This window comes from Gigantopelta aegis, chromosome 9 (assembly GCF_016097555.1).
Source record: "Gigantopelta aegis isolate Gae_Host chromosome 9, Gae_host_genome, whole genome shotgun sequence".
Classification (NCBI taxonomy): Eukaryota; Metazoa; Mollusca; class Gastropoda; order Neomphalida; family Peltospiridae; genus Gigantopelta; species Gigantopelta aegis.
In genome coordinates, this window is record NC_054707.1 from 79,368,264 (window position 1) to 79,388,855 (window position 20,592).

At 37.4% G+C, this 20,592-nt stretch overlaps 1 protein-coding gene across 4 annotated transcripts in view; it reads right to left on the reverse strand.

Moving 5' to 3' along the window:
* The window catches only part of LOC121381947 (probable serine carboxypeptidase CPVL), a 34,127-nt gene extending 16,612 nt beyond the window's left edge, over positions 1-17,515 (reverse strand). Inside the window, exons 1-6 of one of the 4 annotated variants that reach the window (XM_041511378.1) lie at positions 17,390-17,515; positions 12,042-12,106; positions 5,086-5,270; positions 4,268-4,386; positions 3,135-3,249; positions 1,683-1,741 (exon numbers count right to left, since the gene is read on the reverse strand). In XM_041511378.1, the coding sequence (XP_041367312.1) occupies positions 1,683-1,741; positions 3,135-3,249; positions 4,268-4,386; positions 5,086-5,270; positions 12,042-12,073 (510 nt within the window). In that variant the 5' untranslated portion in view covers positions 12,074-12,106; positions 17,390-17,515. Of the gene's footprint in view, positions 1-1,682; positions 1,742-3,134; positions 3,250-4,267; positions 4,387-5,085; positions 5,271-12,041; positions 12,107-13,795; positions 13,874-16,363; positions 16,612-17,389 lie in introns of those variants that run through there. The other 3 variants (XM_041511379.1, XM_041511377.1, XM_041511376.1) reach the window with 3 other exon arrangements.
* Positions 17,516-20,592: the final 3,077 nt, after the last annotated feature.

The following is a 20,592-nucleotide window of genomic DNA, read 5'->3' on the forward strand; positions in this document are numbered from 1 at the left end:
GAGGTCAGATAGTTTGTTTTGTTTAAACACACCACTAAATCTCGAGGTCAGATAGTTTCTTTTGTTTAAACACACCACTAAATCACATTGACCTATTAATCATCGGTTATTGCATGTCAAACATTTGGTAATTTTGACATAATAGTCTTAGAGAGGAAACCAGCTATATTTTTCCATGAGTAGCAAGGGATCTTTTATATGCACCAGCCCACAGACAGGATAGCACATACCACGGCCTTTGATATACCAGTAGTGGCGCACTGGTTGGCACGAGAAATAGCCCAATGGGCCCAACGACGGGGATCGATCCCTAACCGACCGCGCATCAAGCGAGCGTTTTACTACTGGGCTACGTCCCGACCCAGGCTCGAGGTGAAGGCTGGAATGTGCACCCCAAGGACCGCACCCCCCCCCCCCTCCCCGGATCCGCGACTAGATCTACGTTATGTCAAGATCTTTTTTTCTGATGTTACAATAGGTCGAAGGATTGTGGAACTCGCTGTATTATTTTCCCATTCCAACCACTGTCCATCACTAATATTCATTCTAACTGTAAAGGGGTTCCAAGGTCAAGCTTCTTGGAAATGTTTAAACATAAAGTTAGAGTTTGTTTTGTTTAACGACACCACTAGAGCACATTGATTAATTAATCATCGGCTATTAGATGTCAAACATTTGGTAATTCTGTCATCAAAGGAAAGCCGCAACATTTTTCCTAATGCAGCAAGGGATCTTTTGTATGCACTTTCCCACAGACAGGAAAGCACATACCACGGCCTTTGACCAGTTGTGGTGCAATGGTTGGAACGAGATATAAACCCAATCAGTGTTTTAAATAACGATGCTCAGAGATGGGTTAAATTTAGTGTTGTATATTGTGAATGGTGATTTAAACAATTTAAGTCATTTAAACAGGACACTTCAGAAAGGAATTCGGATGGGTCATAGGTAGAATTGGACATAAGCATCAATGTATACATTTTACAAAGAATTATTCTGCGTTTGTAATCATTGAAATGAACAGTTGATTAAACTTGTTTAATGACTCTTCAGCACATTTAAAGGGACATTCCTGAGTTTGCTGCATTGTAAGATGTTTCCGACTAATAAAATATTTCTATGATTAAACTTACATATTAAATATATTTTCTTGTTTAGAATATCAGTGTCTGTATATTTAATGTGCTTCTGGTCGTCTTAATATTTGTAAGACGCCCAAACTGGATTTTATCTTCAAATAATTTCGTACGTACGAAAACATATATTTCAGGAAATAAAATAAAATATAACCTAGTACAAATATTAGAACGATCAGAAACACGTTTAATATACAGCCACTAATATATTATGCAGAAAAATATATTTGGTATGTAATTACAATCGTTAAAAAGTCTCTGTTGGTCGATATCATCTTAAAAAGTGCAGCAAACTCAGGAATGTCCATTTAAACTAAATCTGTTTGGCGTCTAACATACTGTTTAGCACTTTCACATATGCTTTTGCCACAGGCGCGCGATCTAACAAAAAGCTATATTCCATCCCTACCGCCATCTTCCAAGACTAGAAGTACCCAATACACCGCATACTAGTAATTATAGTCCCCGATCCCTCTTCCACAAGTAACATATTAGTGAATGATGTAAATCCTTTTCAGTGTTTGCAAAACGAAAAGGAACACTTACTGGTTGATCCACGTAAATAACAGAATACTTGTCTGTCCACGAGAACTTGTTTGCAGTCACTGCAAATAAATAAATAAATAAATAAATAAATAAATACATACATACATACATACATACATGCATGCATGCATGCATGCATGCATGTATACATACATACATACATACATACATACATACATACATACATACATACATACATCGACCGCGTAGATTGTAGGCCCCATGCATATGGTTGAGTTAAAGAGCTTCCTTTTTATGGAAGCTTCGATAGCTCAGAGCGTATCGTGGTTAGCCTTGCAATTTGCGGGCGAATCGGTGCCACAGGTTCGAGTCCCAGCAACGGCATGGGACACTTTGTAAGGCCAGAAAGGATTTAATTATCCCTGCGCCAGTGCGTTAATATCTATGTATGTAATAGTCAACCTCGACATACATACAATATATAGATATTCATACATCAATACATACTAGCCAGTGCCAGGTCTGCCCACTGTTTCATGCACGTAAGCGGGATCGACCGCGTAGATTGTAGGCCCCATGCATATGGTTGAGTTAAAGAGCTTCCTTTTTATGGAAGCTTCGATAGCTCAGAGCGTATCGTGGTTAGCCTTGCAATTTGCGGGCGAATCGGTGCCACAGGTTCGAGTCCTAGCAACGGCATGGGACACTTTGTGAGGCCAGAAAGGATTTAATTATCCCCTGCGCCAGTGCGTTAATATTTATGTATGTAATAGTCAATCTCGACATACATACAATATATAGATATTCATACATCAATACATACATACATACATACATACATACACACATACATACATCAATACATTAATACATAAATGTATATTTAATCAACCAACCAACTAACAAAAATCAATCAACCAACCAACCAATTTCAATCGATCGATCGATCAATCAATCTATCAGTTAATCAATCAATCAACCAATTTCAATCAGTCAGTTAGTCCGTCAGTCAGTCAGTCAGTCAGGCAACCGATCAATAAATCAACCAATCAATCAATCAATCATTCATTGGCTTTTGGGAAGTGATTAGTATTTAACAGTTTATTTGTCACCAATAATTATGGTACTGTACTGCATTTTCGTCTTATGCTAGGCTCAGACTACCAACTGCCAGCACAAAGTTGGCCAACTTTCTGGTCTCTCGACTCGGCTAATCCGACTGCTCTTACAACTCGATTCTCGTCGTATAATCCATTATTTGTTAATCTGAGCGCACCCGTCTGCTGGCAATTGGTTGTCTTAACCTAGAATTATAGCAGGCTACTGTGCTATTTTCGTATGGTTAATTTTCACTAATTTGTGTTATTTTCGTATGATCTTTGTTATAGCATTTTTCTATGTTTTCCTTATTAGCATAAAGTATTGTGTAATTAGTTTCGTTTGGTTTATTTCTCTTTATAACGTATTATGTTCTTTTTCGCAGTCACTTACTTTGCAGCTTTTCGTTGACGAGGAAAGGTCCGCTGCACTCGGTCATACAGAAAATACTTGGGTTTCCTGGCCCTCCGTTCATCCAGAGAATTACCGTTGCATTATCAGCATTTACCTGCATGAAAATAACCCAGTATTCAGTCTTGTAGTTGTAAAATGGTATTATGCAAGAGTACTAAAATATATATCGGAATAAAGAAATAAAATTGCTTTGTTTTCTGATTTTGTGAAGTTTTTAAACTTTAAAACTTGGAGAGAGGAGTCTGAAACATTGGTTTTCTGAAAAAACGTATACCATTGGCCATAGCCAGTAGGTAGAGGTAACTCATAAAGTACGTACCAACAAAAATTGTGATTTTAAAAAAGTGTTTTTTACCCCTCTCGCCCACATGTATACCTTTTGAACGTTTGATCATTACCCCTCCCCCCCATGTACAGTCGTACATCAATCTTCCACGCTGAAAAGTACATCAGATACAATTAGGAGGTTAGAATGCATACATTTTACACCAATATAAAAATAAGTTTTGAGTATGTACTGTCAGCGAACCCTGTCCCCCAATACACTCTCCGTACGTAATGCCCGAACCCCCTTCTCCTCTGGGCGTAGGCCTACCTACTGTATGACTGGTTCCGTGTAACAATTGTCTGTGGAATAATAAATATATCTAACAAAATTAACATGGACTTGCAAGCTTACTACTCAACAGTAGCACTAATTTGTGACAGTAATAGTTTCTTTATGAATTTTACACGAGTCTGAAAAATCACTTAGAAACAAGTCGTTATGAAATTTACCAACCTGTTTAGATGAAGTACAAGTGACTAACTTAGCCTGGCTGTTTAGATGAAGTACAAGTGACTAACTTAGCCTGGCTGTTTAGATGAAGTACAAGTGACTAACCTAGCCTGGCTGTGTAGATGAAGTACAAGTGACTAACTTAGCCTGGCTGTGTAGATAAAGTACAGGTTACTAACTTAACCTGATTATGTAGATGAAGTACAAGTTACTAACTTACCGTGACTGTGTAGATAAAGTACAAGTTACTAACTTACCGTGACTGTGTAGATACAGTACAAGTTACTAACTTAGCCTGGATGGAAGGAATATGAAGTACAAATTAATAACTTACCCTGGCTGGGAAGTATATGAAATACAGGTTGCTGTTGTATTTCTTATCAATGGTTATAAAACCGGCATAGATTTCATCGTTAAACCCAGCCAGCTGCGTTACCCGACTCTGCTGTTTCGCTGCAAGGAGTAAAAGAAAACGATTCTAATTTGTAGAAAGAAAAACACGATGTTTATTAAATACAAAATTTTAAGTGGTATGGAAGTAGATGTCTAGTCATAAACGTCGGAATCACGGGGGAGGGGTGGGGGTGGGGTGGTTGTGCACTGTCCTACACACTCTAAAGATATAGGGCTATTATGCATCTCCCCAGTTGAAAGGCAAATGAATATATAACTTATATCCTCAACCCTTCCTCTTGGCATAGCCACGATTTTAAATGGGGGGGGGGGGGGAGGGAAGGAACTATATTCTCTTTGAGTTATGTTACGTGGTAACAGGTAAATATAAAAATTAGCGGGGAAAAAGAGGTGTGACTGGGGGGGGGGGGATTGCCCCTATGCCCCCTCCCCATCAAGCTAAGACAGTGACCCTCCAAAGCTTACGTTATGACATTTATATTGCCATTCAACATGTTTGTAATGGAAATACATGTTAAAAATAGTCATAAAGGAGAGCGGGTACAAACAAAATCGTTCTCTGTTATTTTTTGCGTATCTGTTATAAACTTATCTCTCTGTCTGTCTGTTATTGTTTCTGAAGTAGACAGTGGAACAAAATAAAACATTACTTTTAATTCCTTCTGTATAAAATTACTATTTTTTTAGTATTTTCATTACAAAGACAAAATACTTCAATTTCCATGGAAGTCAACTGACCTTCAGTGAGTTTGCCTTCATCAACCAGAGGTGAGAGGAAAACGGGTTCTCCCACCGACACAACGTCGTCATCTTGTTTGGGCACCTGCACCGGTCGCTCCTCCATGATGATGAACACGACAGCAACGACGACAGAAGCCACGCAGAGAAAGGCAAGTATGATGCATGAGGCGAGAGCGCAGCGGCTGAAAGAGATGTGTAGACGTCGAGAAATTAAAACTATACATACCACACACACACACATACACACACACACACAAACACACACATACACACGAACACACACACAAACACACACACATACACACGCACACACACCAACGCACACACACACACACACAGAGAGAGAGAGAGAGAGAGAGAGAGAGAGAGAGAGAGAGAGAGAGAGAGCGAGAGAGCGAGAGAGAGAGAGACACACACACACACACACAGACACATTTTCAAAACACAAAAACATATTTTATTGCATAAACAACAAAATGATTGGGCACAAGTTTGCCAACTTACTAGGCCCTCTCCTATATACATACACTATAATGGCGACAATTACTTAATTATAATATAATAGTAATGTATACATATAAAGTGTGTATAAAAAAGTGTATTTTAATAACAATCAAATTGAAGAAAAGAGAGTATTATGTACAACAGGATTTTGAAAGAAACTAGAAAAGAAACAAAGAAGTACACGTGCCTTCAAACCATCAGACTATTTTATTCAAAATGATGTGTTTGTTTAATAAAGTTTGAACACACATATATATTTTTTGTTTAGTATAGAGATCACTTAAGGTATTCGACCATATAAAAGCAGTTGTAAATGTATTGGTTGTACATGTTGTAACGAGTTACAAAGATTATGCCTCTGTTGCTCATATCTTTTACATTGAAAAAACCAGTGAATATTGTTTTCTGTATAATATCCACAGTTACACGAAAGATGTGAATATTGTTTTCTGTATAATATCCACAGTTACACGAAGGATGTGAATATTGTTTTCTGTATAATATCCACAGTTACACGAAAGATGTGAATATTGTTTTCTGTATAATATCCACAGTTACACGAAAGATGTGAATATTGTTTTCTGTATAATATCCACAGTTACACGAAGGATGTGAATATTGTTTTCTGTATAATATCCACAGTTACACGATAATATCCACAGTTACACGAAGGATGTGAATATTATTTTCTGTATAATATCCACAGTTACACGAAAGATGTGAATATTGTTTTTTGTATAATATCCACAGTTACACGAAGGATGTGAATATTGTTTTCTGTATAATATCCACAGTTACACGAAGGATGTGAATATTGTTTTCTGTATAATATCCACAGTTACACGAAGGATGTGAATATTGTTTTCTGTATAATATCCACAGTTACACGATAATATCCACAGTTACACGAAGGATGTGAATATTGTTTTCTGTATAATATCCAGTTACACGAAAGATGTGAATATTGTTTTCTGTATAATATCCACAGTTACACGAAGGATGTGAATATTGTTTTCTGTATAATATCCACAGTTACACGATAATATCCACAGTTACACGAAGGATGTGAATATTGTTTTCTGTATAATATCTACAGTTACACGAAAGATGTGAATATTGTTTTCTGTATAATATCCACAGTTACACGAAGGATGTGAATATTGTTTTATGTATAATATCCACAGTTACACGAAAGATGTGAATATTGTTTTCTGTATAATATCCACAGTTACACGAAGGATGTGAATATTGTTTTATGTATAATATCCACAGTTACACGATAATATCCACAGTTACATGAAGGATGTGAATATTGTTTTCTGTATAATATCCACAGTTACACGAAAGATGTGAATATTGTTTTCTGTATAATATCCACAGTTACACGATAATATCCACAGTTACACGAAGGATGTGAATATTGTTTTCTGTATAATATCCACAGTTACACGAAAGATGTGAATATTGTTTTCTGTATAATATCCACAGTTACACGATAATATCCACAGTTACACGATAATATCCACAGTTACACGAAGGATGTGAATATTGTTTTCTGTATAATATCCACAGTTGCACGAAAGATCTGTTGTAAGCCCATATTTATAAAGATCTGTATTTAAGGCACTACACCCATGTCGTAATCTTGAGTGTAATATATTTTCTCTTCATTTCCCACACTACAAATATGATTGAACCACATCTACCGTTAGCATTACTGCTTTTTAAAGGATGATAGTGTTACAGAGTTTCTAATTACTGGATTAAAATTATTCCAAAGATTAATTGTTGAATAAATTATTTTAATAAACTTGTTCTCGAAAACGGTGTTGATATGTTTTCCCGACTTCTTGACATATAAGGAACTCTTTGTTCTACACTTTCTGGAATACAATCAGTTAAGAAATCTGGTGTCATTCTTTTCATTATTTTGAACATAGTGCATTTTGTTTTTACTTTTCTTCTTTCACTTAGAGTAGTCAAACCTGTTTCAATATGTAACGAATTACGTGAGGCAAACGTGGGCATGCCAGTGATTACTCTAGCTGTACTTTTCTAATTTATCTATATCCAATTGAGAACAACCATCCCATACCTCAGAAACATATTCCAAAATAGGTCGTATGAAAGTTATATAACTTCATTAAAGTTTGACAGTTTAATAACAATTTACACTTCCTTAGTACCGAAATCATTACTGACGCTGATTTACATACAGTTTGAATAAGACTGGACCGTTTTGCACCAGCTGACACGGTTACACCTAAATATTTATGTGTTTTGGATAGTTTTAAAGTTGTATTATCATTAAAGTTTGACGATTTAATAACAATTTGTATTTCATTAGTACCGAAATCATTACTGACGCTGATTTACATACAGTTTGAATAAGACTGGACCGTTTTGCACCAGCTGAAACGGTTACACCTAAATGTTTATGTGTTTTGGATAGTTTTAAAGTTGTATTATCAAACTCAAGATGTGGATCAGTTTTGTTCGGATTAAATGTAATTAATTTTTTTTCGACCAATCATAAATTTTGGCTAAATTAATATTCGTGAGTATTGTTTATATTTTTCTTTTAACAGAATATTATTAGTACATGCTCATGTATTGTTTTTCGAGGAGCAGAATATGTGATCTTTAATACTTAGAGTGCATTTGTTTTCATGCTAAGTGCTATTTCTCGTTGCAGCCAATGCACCACGACTGGTATATCAAAGACCGTGGTATGTGCTATCCTGTCCGTGGGATGGTGCATATAAAAAATCCCTTGCTACTAATGGAAACATTTAGCGGGTTTCCTCTCTAAGACTATATGTCAAATTGACCAAATGTTTGACATCCAACAGCCGATGATTAACAAATCAATGTGCTCTAGTGGTATACTTACATAAAACACATACATGACGTATAATATGTAGGCCTATATAAAAACGTATTTAATGTTCTAGGCATTACACAATATAATCACCCTCCCCCTACCGTCATCACCACCACCCTGTTGTGAGTTCTGGGCGATCCCTTACAATAATAACATGCAAATAATGACAAATATAATCGCGTTGTGTCAGTGGTTACTTTGGATATCGTGTTTCGTCAATCAATAAATCAATCAATGTTTAACAATAAACCGGATAAACGATATTTTATCTCCCACTGCAGATGAATGAATACAAGTTTGGCCGAAGTGTATTTTTGGTAAATTTAATTAAACTTAAGCTAAGCAGCCACCCAAGGGAGTACCAAAAAGGGTCCTTTTAGCTTTCGCTTGGTAGGCCTGCTTGGTAACTAGTTACTGGCCTCGGTGGCGTCGTGGTTAGGTCATCGGTCTACAGGCTGGCAGGTACTGGGTTCGGATCCCAGTCGAGACATGGGATTTTTAATCCAGATACTGACTCCAAACCCTGAGTGAGTGCTCCGCAAGGCTCAATGGGTAGGTGTAAAACCACTTGCACCGACCAGTGATCCATAACTGGTTCAACAAAGGCCATGGTTTGTGCTATCCTGCCTGTGGGAAGCGCAAATAAAAGATCCCTTGCTGCCTGTCGTAAAAAAGTAGCCTATGTGGCGACAGCGGGTTTCCTCTAAAAACAGTGTCAGAATGACAATATTATGTTTGACGTCCAATAGCCGATGATAAGATAAAAAACAATGTGCTCTAGTGGCGTCGTTAAATAAAACAAACTCTTTTTTTGGTAACTAGTTTTACGTGCTCATATAGCACAGTGGTTTAGCGTTCACTGATGGGAATATAATAAAAGTAATGTATTTGTGTTTAAAACCACAAGTTTAAAATCTCAACGTTTCGTCAGCTAAATGTTGACATCGTCAGGAGAAAACTAAACATAAAAAATGGAAACTAATGGAAATACAAAGAGAACTACAGTTTTAATAAAATGGGATGTTTTCGCTATTAACTCATTATTATTTGCCTATGTAAATCACAAATCTTAATTCTTAACACAAATCAGAAACGGGTAAAAACGTATTTATAGTTGCTGTACATGCACTGACACGCACACATGCAAACATAGTTAAAAATGAATAAATTAAAGGACGTATAGTCTGTTGAGACTATTGTTTGTAGTATCAGGACCGGCCTCGGTGGTGTCATGGTTAAGCCATCGGACATACGGCTGGTAGGTACAGGGTTCGCAACCCGATACCGGCTCCCACCCAGAGAGAGTTTTAACAACTCAATGGGTAGGTGTAAGACCACTACACCCTCTTCTTTCTCACTAACCACTAACAACTAACCCACTGTCCCGGACAGACAGCTCAGATAGCTGAGGTATGTGCCCAGGACAGCGTGTTTGAACCTTAATTGGATATAAGCACGAAAACCAAAACTTGAAATGAAAACAAATGTAATATCAGATAATACGGAAATTTATAAATCCAACTTTATTACTTGCCCTTAATATACATCTCACAATTTTATACTTAATAAAATTAAGCTTAACATCTAATAACGTAATCGTACACGAGTGTGTGTTTTTACAGTAACACATACTGTTCTCGAATTGTTGTACAGAATATTGTGTTTTTGACATGTCTTTATTTGTTAAATGTACAATTAGTATAGTGTTAGAGCGCTTGTTTTGTAAGGTAATGAAATAGGTGTATCAACTACTAACATTACTAATGTATTTTTGGGCAATAAAAATGTAAAAAAGGTAGTATGATAATAATAGCAAGTAGTATGGTAAAAAACCCCAAAAAAAACTACGCTATATGGTAACAATATTAGGTAGTACTGTGTTATGATAGCAGTAGCAGATAGTATATAACAGTAGAAGGCAGAATGGTTAAAAGACACACACACACACACACGCACACGCACAAACACACACACACACACACACACACAAACAATCCCAAACAAACAAATAAAATAAACCCACACCTCAAATTTTGAGAAAACCCCCCCAGGTCATATAGTAAAAAAACCCAACAACAACAACAACAACAACAACAGCAACAACAACAACAACCAAGGGACAGTTGTTGAAACCAGTGGTTAACAGACAGTTTCAAAACCAAGGACTGAATCAATACAAATAATAATTAAAAACACAATGTTGATTCTTGATTTACAATAACCAATGGTATCCATTTTCAATGAAATCTAAAGTTTAGTTTATAATAATTAAAAGGAAAACAGTATACTAACCCAGGGTTATTTTAACTGGACCCACGTGTTATGGTAACATCATCGAATAGTATGGTGCTATCATAGCAATAGTAGTATGGTACACAAATAGTAACAATATAATGTAGTGTGGTAAAAAAAGACCACATCTTATGGTAACAGTATCAGATAGTATGATAACAATATCTGATATGGAAGAAATATCAGGTAGTATGGTAGCAATGACAGGTGGTAACAATACCATGCCGTATGGTAAGAATATTAGGCAGTGTGGTAACAGTACTAGGTAGAATGATAACACCATGTATTGTAACTCTTTCATGTAATGTGATAACACTTTCAGGTAATGTGATAACAGTTTCAGGTAATGTGATAACACTTTCAAGTAATGTGATAACACTTTCAGGTAATATAATAACATGTTCAAGTAATGTGATAACACTTTCAGGTAATGTGATAACCCTTTCAGGTAATGCGATAATACGTTCAGGTAATGCGATAACACTTTCAGGTAATGTGATAACACTTTCAGGTAATGTGATAACACTTTCAGGTAATATTGTAACATTATCGAGTAGTATAATAGCAATGTCAAGTAGTTTGGTACCAATATGAGGTAGTTATGATAATGCCAGATAGTTTGATAACACTATCAGATAGTATAATAACAGTATCAAGTAGTTTGGTACCAATATGAGGTAGTTATGATAATAATGCCAGATAGTTTGATAACACTATCAGATAGTATAATAACAGTATCAAGTAGTTTGGTACCAATATCAGGTAGTTATTTATAGCAGATAGTTTGGTAACACTATCAGATAGTATAATAACAATATCAAGTAGTTTGGTACTAATATCAGGTAGTTATGATAATAATACTAGATAGTTTGGTAACACTATCAGATAGTATAACAGCAATATCAAGTAGTTTGATACCAATATCAGATAGTTATGATAATGCCAGATAGTTTGGTAATACTATCAGATAGTATAAGAACAATATCAAGTAGTTTGATACCAATATCAGATAGTTATGATAAGGCCAGATAGTTTGGTAACACTATCAGATAGTATAACAGCAATATCAAGTAGTTTGATACCAATATCAGATAGTTATGATAATGCCAGATAGTTTGGTAACACTATCAGATAGTATAACAGAAATATCAAGTAGTTTGATACCAATATCAGATAGTTATGATAATGCCAGATAGTTTGGTAACACTATTAGATAGTATAATAACAGTATTGGGCGATATGATGCTATATTTTGTTCAAGCGATAAACTTACCTCATTTGACAGACTTCAGAATTCGTCCCCATTTCTGTAACAAGTAAGAAGCCGTACTGAACGCCCTGTAAACGTAAATATCTATTTTAAAAAGCAACCCTCTTATAAGCACATGTATTACCTGCTTTGATTGAAAAAATAAATTGGAAAACTATGTTCATAAATAATGGAAGCTAATGGAAAGTATTTGCCAAAAATGATTGATTGTTATTTCTGTTTACCGTTAATCGCTGGTCTAAAAAGGTATTGATTGGAAGTGGCCATTGATTTTTTAGCAGTAATTTGGCTGGTACACTGTACATTTTACGCTTGACGGACACAAACGGCAGTGTTATTGGGTGTTTCTAAAAGCAACAGGAAAGGCGTCGGGATGGGGGTGGGGTGGGTGGGCCGGGGTAAGGATCAGGGGCGGGATGTAACTCAGTGGCGGAGAGCTCACTCCCATGAAGTGCGATTAGTACGTTAAAGGTCATGGCAAACCGTAATGTCTCTCTCTCTCTCTCTCTCTCTCTCTCTCTCTCTCTCTCTCTCTCTCTCTCTCTCTCTCTCTCTCTCTCTCTCTATATATATATATATATATATATCAATTTTGTCTGTCTCTCTATCAATTTTGTCTATCTATGTTTGACTATTTTTTCGTTGTATGTTTATTTCTCTCTATCTGTGTGTCTCTGTTTCCCTCTGTAAGACCACTACACCCTCTTCTCTCTCACTAACCATTAACCACTAACAATTAACAATAAACAACTAACCCACTATCCTGGACAGACAGTCAGGTGTGTGTCCAAGACAGCGTGCTTGAACCTTAACTGGATATAAGCACGAAAAATAAGTTGAAATGGAATGAAATGAAAGTGAAGCATACGTGGTTTCGAACGCGCCTGTCACGGGCTCATATATCACGATGGTTTCGAACGCGCCTGTCACGGGCTCATATATCACGATGGTTTCGAACGCGCCTGTCACGGGCTCATACACCACGACGGTTTCGAACGCGCCTGTCACGGGCTCATACACCACGACGGTTTCGAACGCGCCTGTCACGGGCTCATACACCACGACGGTTTCGAACGCGCCTGTCACGGGCTCATACACCACGACGGTTTCGAACGCGCCTGTCACGGGCTCATACACCACGACGGTTTCGAACGCGCCTGTCACGGGCTCATACACAACGATGGTTTCGAACGCGCCTGTCACGGGCTCATACACCACGATGGTTTCGAACGCGCATGTGTTTCGAACACGCCTGTCACGGGCTCATACACCACGATGGTTTCAAACGCGACTGTCACGGGCTCATACACCACGATGGTTTCGAACGCGCCTGTCACGGGCTTAGCCAGTGACTAGGTCCGAACCAGGAGGATAGGCAATTAAATAATACATAATTGCACACGTTTAAACACAGATGGTTCTTAATATACATGTATATCGAGTGCATATAGAATGGACATTTGACGTATCCTTGCGATCTTTATCAATAATATCATCAGTAATATTTTGTTATAAGAATATAGTATAAAAATCCTCCAGTGATAGATATACTATAGTCCTTCCCACCAGGGAACGTTGTTTTCTTATGTATTCATTTCATTTCAAATTATTTTCGTGCTTATATCCAATTAAGGTTCAAGCACGCTGTCCTTGGCACACAACTCGGCTATCTAGGCTGGCTGTCCAGGACAGTGAAGTAGTTATTATTTGGTAAGTGGCTAGTGAGAGAGAAGAGGGTGTAGTGGCCTTACACTTACCCATTGAGCCCTTAAGAACTCGTTCTGGGTTGGAGCCGGTACCGGGCTGCGAACCCTAAACATACCAGCCTGTAGTCCGATGGCTTAACCACTGCGCCACCGAGGCCGAGTATTGTAAGCAGAACATATTTATTCGATCCGAAACCTAGTTTTAAGAGTCCATTTTTAACTAGAAAAAACCCATAACACAATTATGTAAACAAGACAAAAAGCTAACGAAAATAGGCTAATAAATTATGTTAGAAACTGACGTAATTCGTGTAGACATGTGGGAACTGGGCGTGCTCTGACACAGTACGTCACGTACATAAAACCGACCAGTCATGAATAATGTGAAAAGTGTAGGCTAAAAGTCAACACCCATTTCTACACTATGAGCAAACTCGACACAAATCTATTTTGGTGAATACATCGGAACCTGCTATGTTCAGTCTGCCAACTGTCACGATGAAGTTGACCAACTCGACACAAATCTATTTTGGTGAATACATCGGAACCTGCTAGGCTCAGTCTGCCAACTGTCACGACGAAGTTCACCAACTCGACGTTTGCATCGTAATTTCTCCAACTACCGATTTGGACGGGTGCGCTCAGATTAACAACTAATCGGTCGTAGACGTCGTTTAATCGAGTTGTCAGAGCGCTCATACTAACCACTAGACAGTCGTAAAAGTCGTGAGAGCAAAATGTTGGCCAACTTCGTCGTGACAGTTGTGGGTCTAACGCGAACATGACAAAACTTTACAGGCCCACGCGCGTCAACGTTTTACTTGAAGGGACGTTGTTAAGATGTTGTTGACTAACAGACGTTTCCATTACTACAACTACATATTAAATAAATAAAATGATCCTGCATAAAATATTAGAGGTATCCGCTTTAGAGAGGTTCTCTTCTGTACAGATATTTAAAAAGGGACCATGGAAACCGGACGTTTAACAAAGTCCCTTTTTAAAAACCAGTACATAACTTAACCTCTCTAAACCGGACCCCTCTTAATGCCGAACATTTATATTGGTACCAAGGGTGTCCAGTTTAGATGGGTTTCACCACTGTATGTGTGTCTCTCTCTCTCTCTCTCTCTCTCTCTCTCTCTCTCTCTCTCTCTCTCTCTCTCTCTCTCTATATATATATATATATATATATATATATATATATATATATATATATATATATATATATTATATATAGATATATATATATTAAAAGAAAAAGTCAGAAGCCTCCTTTAAAAGTCATATATCCCTCTTTAATTCAAATTTTCGCCTGTTAAGGCTTCATCAGGGAAATTGTAAAACTAAGCTAAAAGAAGTCAAACCATCCTGCATGAAAACATGAATTGAATTACGTACGACATTAGTGGGAGGCCAAATCCGGTTTGGGTTACTTACATACATTTAGGACGACAAGAAACACACTAAACATACAGACACTGATATTCTAAACAAGAAACTATATTTAGTATGTAATGTTAGTTATTACCAAAACGAAATATTAGTCGGAAACACCTTGCAATGACAGCAGACTAAAGACTGTCTCTTTAAACTATTTTATTTATATTCGTAAATACAGACTCATTATGGTTTATTTGTTTGGCTTGGGTTTTCAGACAACCTAAAACAAATTACTATAAATCATGAAATGTTAGCGAGCATAAAATATTAGCGACCTTTGCCAGGCCATACTAAATGCTAATATTTTATGACGCTAAATTTAAAGACCTTAGACCTACAAGAGACTGTTCTGAAAAAACTTGTGTGCGATTGTTTTGTTGGTTACGTGCCATTATATTGGTGATAACAGTAGTTAGTTAGCATGCATATTACTGCAAATTGTTTACCAAATTTAATTGTCTGCAAGCAGCTTAACGCCAAGATATATACAAAATATTCTCTCAGCCGATCCTGTTCTTTTTAAATGTCTGATAATGTTGACCTCGCTAAAGTTTTATATCGCTAATATGTCGTGGCCCAGTGCAGTGGACCTAAAGTAGAAGCTGTGAGGACCGGCGACGTCGCTAAGGCTGACTGCGGACTTCGTCCACAATACCGGACTACCCATCTAACATGGCCGGGATCGCAGAAGAAGAAGCTAATATGACACTTATTTGGACTTTAATTTTTTGAAACATTTGCTAATATTTTATGATTTATGATAATATAGTTTTCGTACATATGTTCATTTCCACAAGTGAAAAATGACAAACACAATGACACAGGCCTAATTATTTGAAAATAAAACATGGTGGGCCAGATTTACGAAGCCTGTTTTTTCATAAACGCAGATGTTTAAGCATTGTTGATGTATGTAGTTACACATGTGTAAGAAATAAACAGACTTTGTAAATTCTGACCAGACTGTTTATTTTTAAAACAATATTAATAAACTATGACAATTACATACATGTATATATTCATCTCTAGTAAATACACTTATTTATAAAAAAAGCATGCAAAGGTGCAAAATAATTTTGTTGTATACTTATGCTTTCTGAGTAAAGTTTAGTTTTTCACATAACACTGATGCATACCGTTATACGAATTAATGTATTAAACAAAAACTACACTCACTTGAAGGACACCCGGTGGACGTACAATGCTGTCAGTGAAACCCTGGGTGAATTTGTTGACCAAACCATGAACAAGATGTCGTTGTCCCCCGTGTTACAATAAAAGCAGTAGACCGCATCAGATTGTGTGACACTATTTCTATTTCTATTTAAGAGGTAGACCAAGCGAAACTTGGATAAACCATGTTTTGTGCTCGAAAGTATTCACCTATATTTAACAATAAACAAGATATCGGCCGTGAAACATAAAAGGAAAAAAGGGAGAAAAGCTGAATAAACTAGCCTAAATATTCACCGACGAACCGCTTTCAACGTGTTGGTGCTTTATGGTGGTGATTTATGTTGATTTTAAAGTTTCGTGAATAAACGAAACTAAGTAATTGTTGGTTAGGTGTTGCACTGGCGTAGGAAGTGAGAGGGGAGGGGGCATATGCTCCCCCCCCCCCTTTATAGCAGCAGCGATGGTTTTTATATATTTATATATACGTGTGTATGCGCCCCCCCCCCCCCCCCCCCCCCCCACACACACTTTTTGGCACCTTCCTACGCCCATGTGTTGTTATCAAACTCCAGCTTGGATGGTTATAATACACATTCTGTAAGTGTATTTTGAGGGTCAATAAATATACCAGTAATGCTGCAGCATTAGCAGAATTAGGAAGACTGCCACTGACGTATGATATAATTATTAATGCCTTTAAATATGTATTACATATCCAGACTTCAAACAACCCACTGTTAACTGCTGCGTATATTGATAGTTCAAAGTCAGCTCAGAAGAACAAACCGTCGTGGATAGCTTAACTTATTAATGCTGCAATTCCTACACATCTATCTTTAACTCCAGAGTTACCGACTGCATGCACTTCAGGTGAAATCGTAATTAAATGCGAGAAGTACTTTATGCTGTATATTACAACACAGCTAACAGAAAACAAAAATGCTAACAAATATGGTAATAAAATGCGCACATATATATGTCATTCAAACAAATTTCGAGTACATTTGAGTCCTATTTATTACATACCAACGACTATGACAGCAGAAAAGCTTCTAGTAGGCTTCGTTTGAAAAGGGAAGACACAAGAAACCACCTGTCCCTGCAAATGAGAGATATTGTCCTAACTGTCCCCTACCGTTCTCGGTGGCGTCGTGGCAGGTCATCGGTCTACAGGCTGGTAGGTACTGGGTTCGGATCCCAGTCGAGGCATGGGATTTTTAATCCAGATACCGACTCCAAACCCTGAGTGAGTGCTCCGCAAGGCTCAATGGGTAGGTGTAAACCACTTGCACCGACCAGTGATCCATAACTGGTTCAACAAAGGCCATGGTTTGTGCTATCCTGCCTGTGGGAAGCGCAAATAAAAGATCCCTTGCTGCCTGTCGTAAAAAGAGTAGCCTATGTGGCGACAGCGGGTTTCCTCTAAAAACAGTGTCAGAATGACCATATGTTTGACGTCCAATAGCCGATGATAAGATAAAAAAATCAATGTGCTCTAGCGGCGTCGTTAAATAAAACAAACTTTACTTTAACTGTCCCCTAGAAGTTGAAGACGAATATCATTTCATTATCAAGTGCCCTATATATAATGCTTTTAGAAATGATTTTAGAAACATTCTTATTACTTACACGCAACAGTATTCCGGAATTATGCCCTATCATTTGCAATTTTGTAAAGAGATGCTTAAAGTTGCGTGAAAGCATAGAGTTGGAAGTACAATGTAATTTCAAATTGCTTGCATCTCACATCTGTATAAACTAATGGAGAATGTACGAGGGGGGGGGGGGGGGGGGGGGGGGATTCGCGAATTGATGGTTTTTCATGAGCCTACTGTTATTCTTATTTCTCCCGTTGTGAAATATATTTTAGAACAATTGGAAAAGGGTATTTGTCGAGCACAAAATAAAATACATTAATAACGATATAACAACAAGCAAAGAAACAATGTCTGTACGGTACATAATTATATGCATGACTATTAATGCACCTCGTATTTTCTAAAGTCCAGTACCTCACACAGGTCCACTTGGCAGCTCCTATAGTTCGATTGGACCTTGTTGATTGCCTCCTATTGCTTGTTCCAGTGATTGTTTAGTAACTATCGCCCACCATGTATGTAGGAGTGGTGATCTTCATCCCCTTGACTTCCTTTTGGACCGGCACTGGGGGTACAAGGTTGGAAATCTGTACCGCTGGTGGGTTTCGGATTAGCATCGTTGTAACAGCAGCAGACTCCATTAGAGTGGGATCGTCGAGGTGATAAAAAGGTATAATTCTATAATTAAGTCTTTTTTCTCGTTTTGTTTTCAAATTTTAGATATATACTTGTGTTGTAAATCGACAAATTGTATGCTGTATTTGTAGCGCACATACTTATTTCAAATCTGTGTGGATTCCAAGCATAGCATTAATTACGCACGGCCTATTGTGACTGGTAGCACGTGGGAGCTATATGGAATACACGTTACAAATCTGATGTGGGGATGTGTGTGTGTGTGTGTGTGTGTGTGTGTGTGGTTTTTGTTTATGTTTGTATTTTTTTGGGTGGGGGTTGGGGTAGGGGTTGGCAGATCAACTGTCACACGTGCCTAAGGAATAGCTACTGTCCGACATCTCCAAATGCAGGAGCTGAAATGTCACGGTAACAATATTTTAGGACTTATAGAACCTTTTATGTCCAAGGGCCAAATTGACAAATATCTCTTAAGGTTGCGGGAGTTAGTGAATGAGGACCCAAATGTTAGCAATTAAAGTTGAAAGTGCAGCGTGCAGTTGGTACCGTACCGTACCGTGCCGTACCGTGAAGACCAGTGTCGCTTTGAATCTCTGTTCACAGATCGAGGTGGGAGTCTGATTTTATTAATACTCCCAGCTTTATTTTATCTCTATCTATTGTGAGTAAACCAATGATATTATTGAATGATATTAGATTATCAATATAGTGGCAAGTAAAGTTAAACGTTTTAGCCAGATTCCTTTGTTTTTATTAACCAGATTAGTCAGAAATTCTGGTTCATTTGCATAGAGAAACAAATCGGCGAGTAGTGGAGCACAGTTGGTGCCCAAATAGATTTCCATTTCCTGTCTATATGTCCTATCCCCAAATTTTACATATATGTTGTTAATGAGGAAGCCCAGCATATCACGTGTGTTTGTCTCAATAAACTGGATTCACTCTCGCTCTTTACGAATTGTCCAGATCCGTGGAAGATAGTTATGTATTTGTATCTTTTTAACAAATGCCCCACTGATTAAGGAATGGAGTTTTCCATTAAGCTTGTCGTGGGGGATTGTTGTGTATAAATGTTAAAAAAATCAAATGTTCTAATATTAGTGCACTTTGATCTGGATTGAGAATGAATGATTTCAAGTAAATCTTTGGAATTCTTGAGAATCCACATAATATGATTAATAACACTTGTCTGGAAGACTTTTTGACAATACCCAATGAGGCCATCATTAATAGGGTCCAGATTAATGGCCAGTCTTCGAGACAACGATTTGGTGGTGCATTTGCTGGATTCCGCGATGTGCCTCTCCTTGTATGCATCCTTATAAAGTTTTGAATTCCAATACAGAAGAACAATAGTTGTCTTCGTATTTTAAAGATTCATGATTCGTGTTTTAAAGATTCATGATTCATGATTTTTGCATATTTCTTCTTCAGATAACATAGTGGTCTTATATGTAGCACTACTGGAACTATCAACCCAAAGTTCACTTAGGAAACAATTAATATAATAATGCTTACATATGATGGTTACATTGGGCTATTTCTCGTCCCAGCCAGTGCTCCATAACTGGTGTAACAAAGGCCGTGGTATGTACTATCCTGTCTGTAGGATGGTGCATATAAAAGATCCCTTGCTGCTAATCGAAAAAGAGTAGCCCATGAAGTGGCGACAGCGGGTTTCTTCTCTCAATATCTGTGTGGTCCTTAACCATATGTCTGACGCCATATAACCGTAAATAGAATGTGTCGAGTCCTTCGTTAAATAAAACATTTCCTTCCTTCGCCATCTTGCATATAAAAGTAATATATATACTACTCAAAAGAATTTAAGGGTCAGACGATATTTTCGACATTATTTTCTTAATGTCAGTTATATTAGCTAGACCATAATGTCACGCATGGTATTGTTCCATTTTGACGAAAGTGGGTCTAAGCAACCCATAAATGAATTAAAATCCACTGTCATTGACACTGTCGACAAGTTCTAATGGCGAA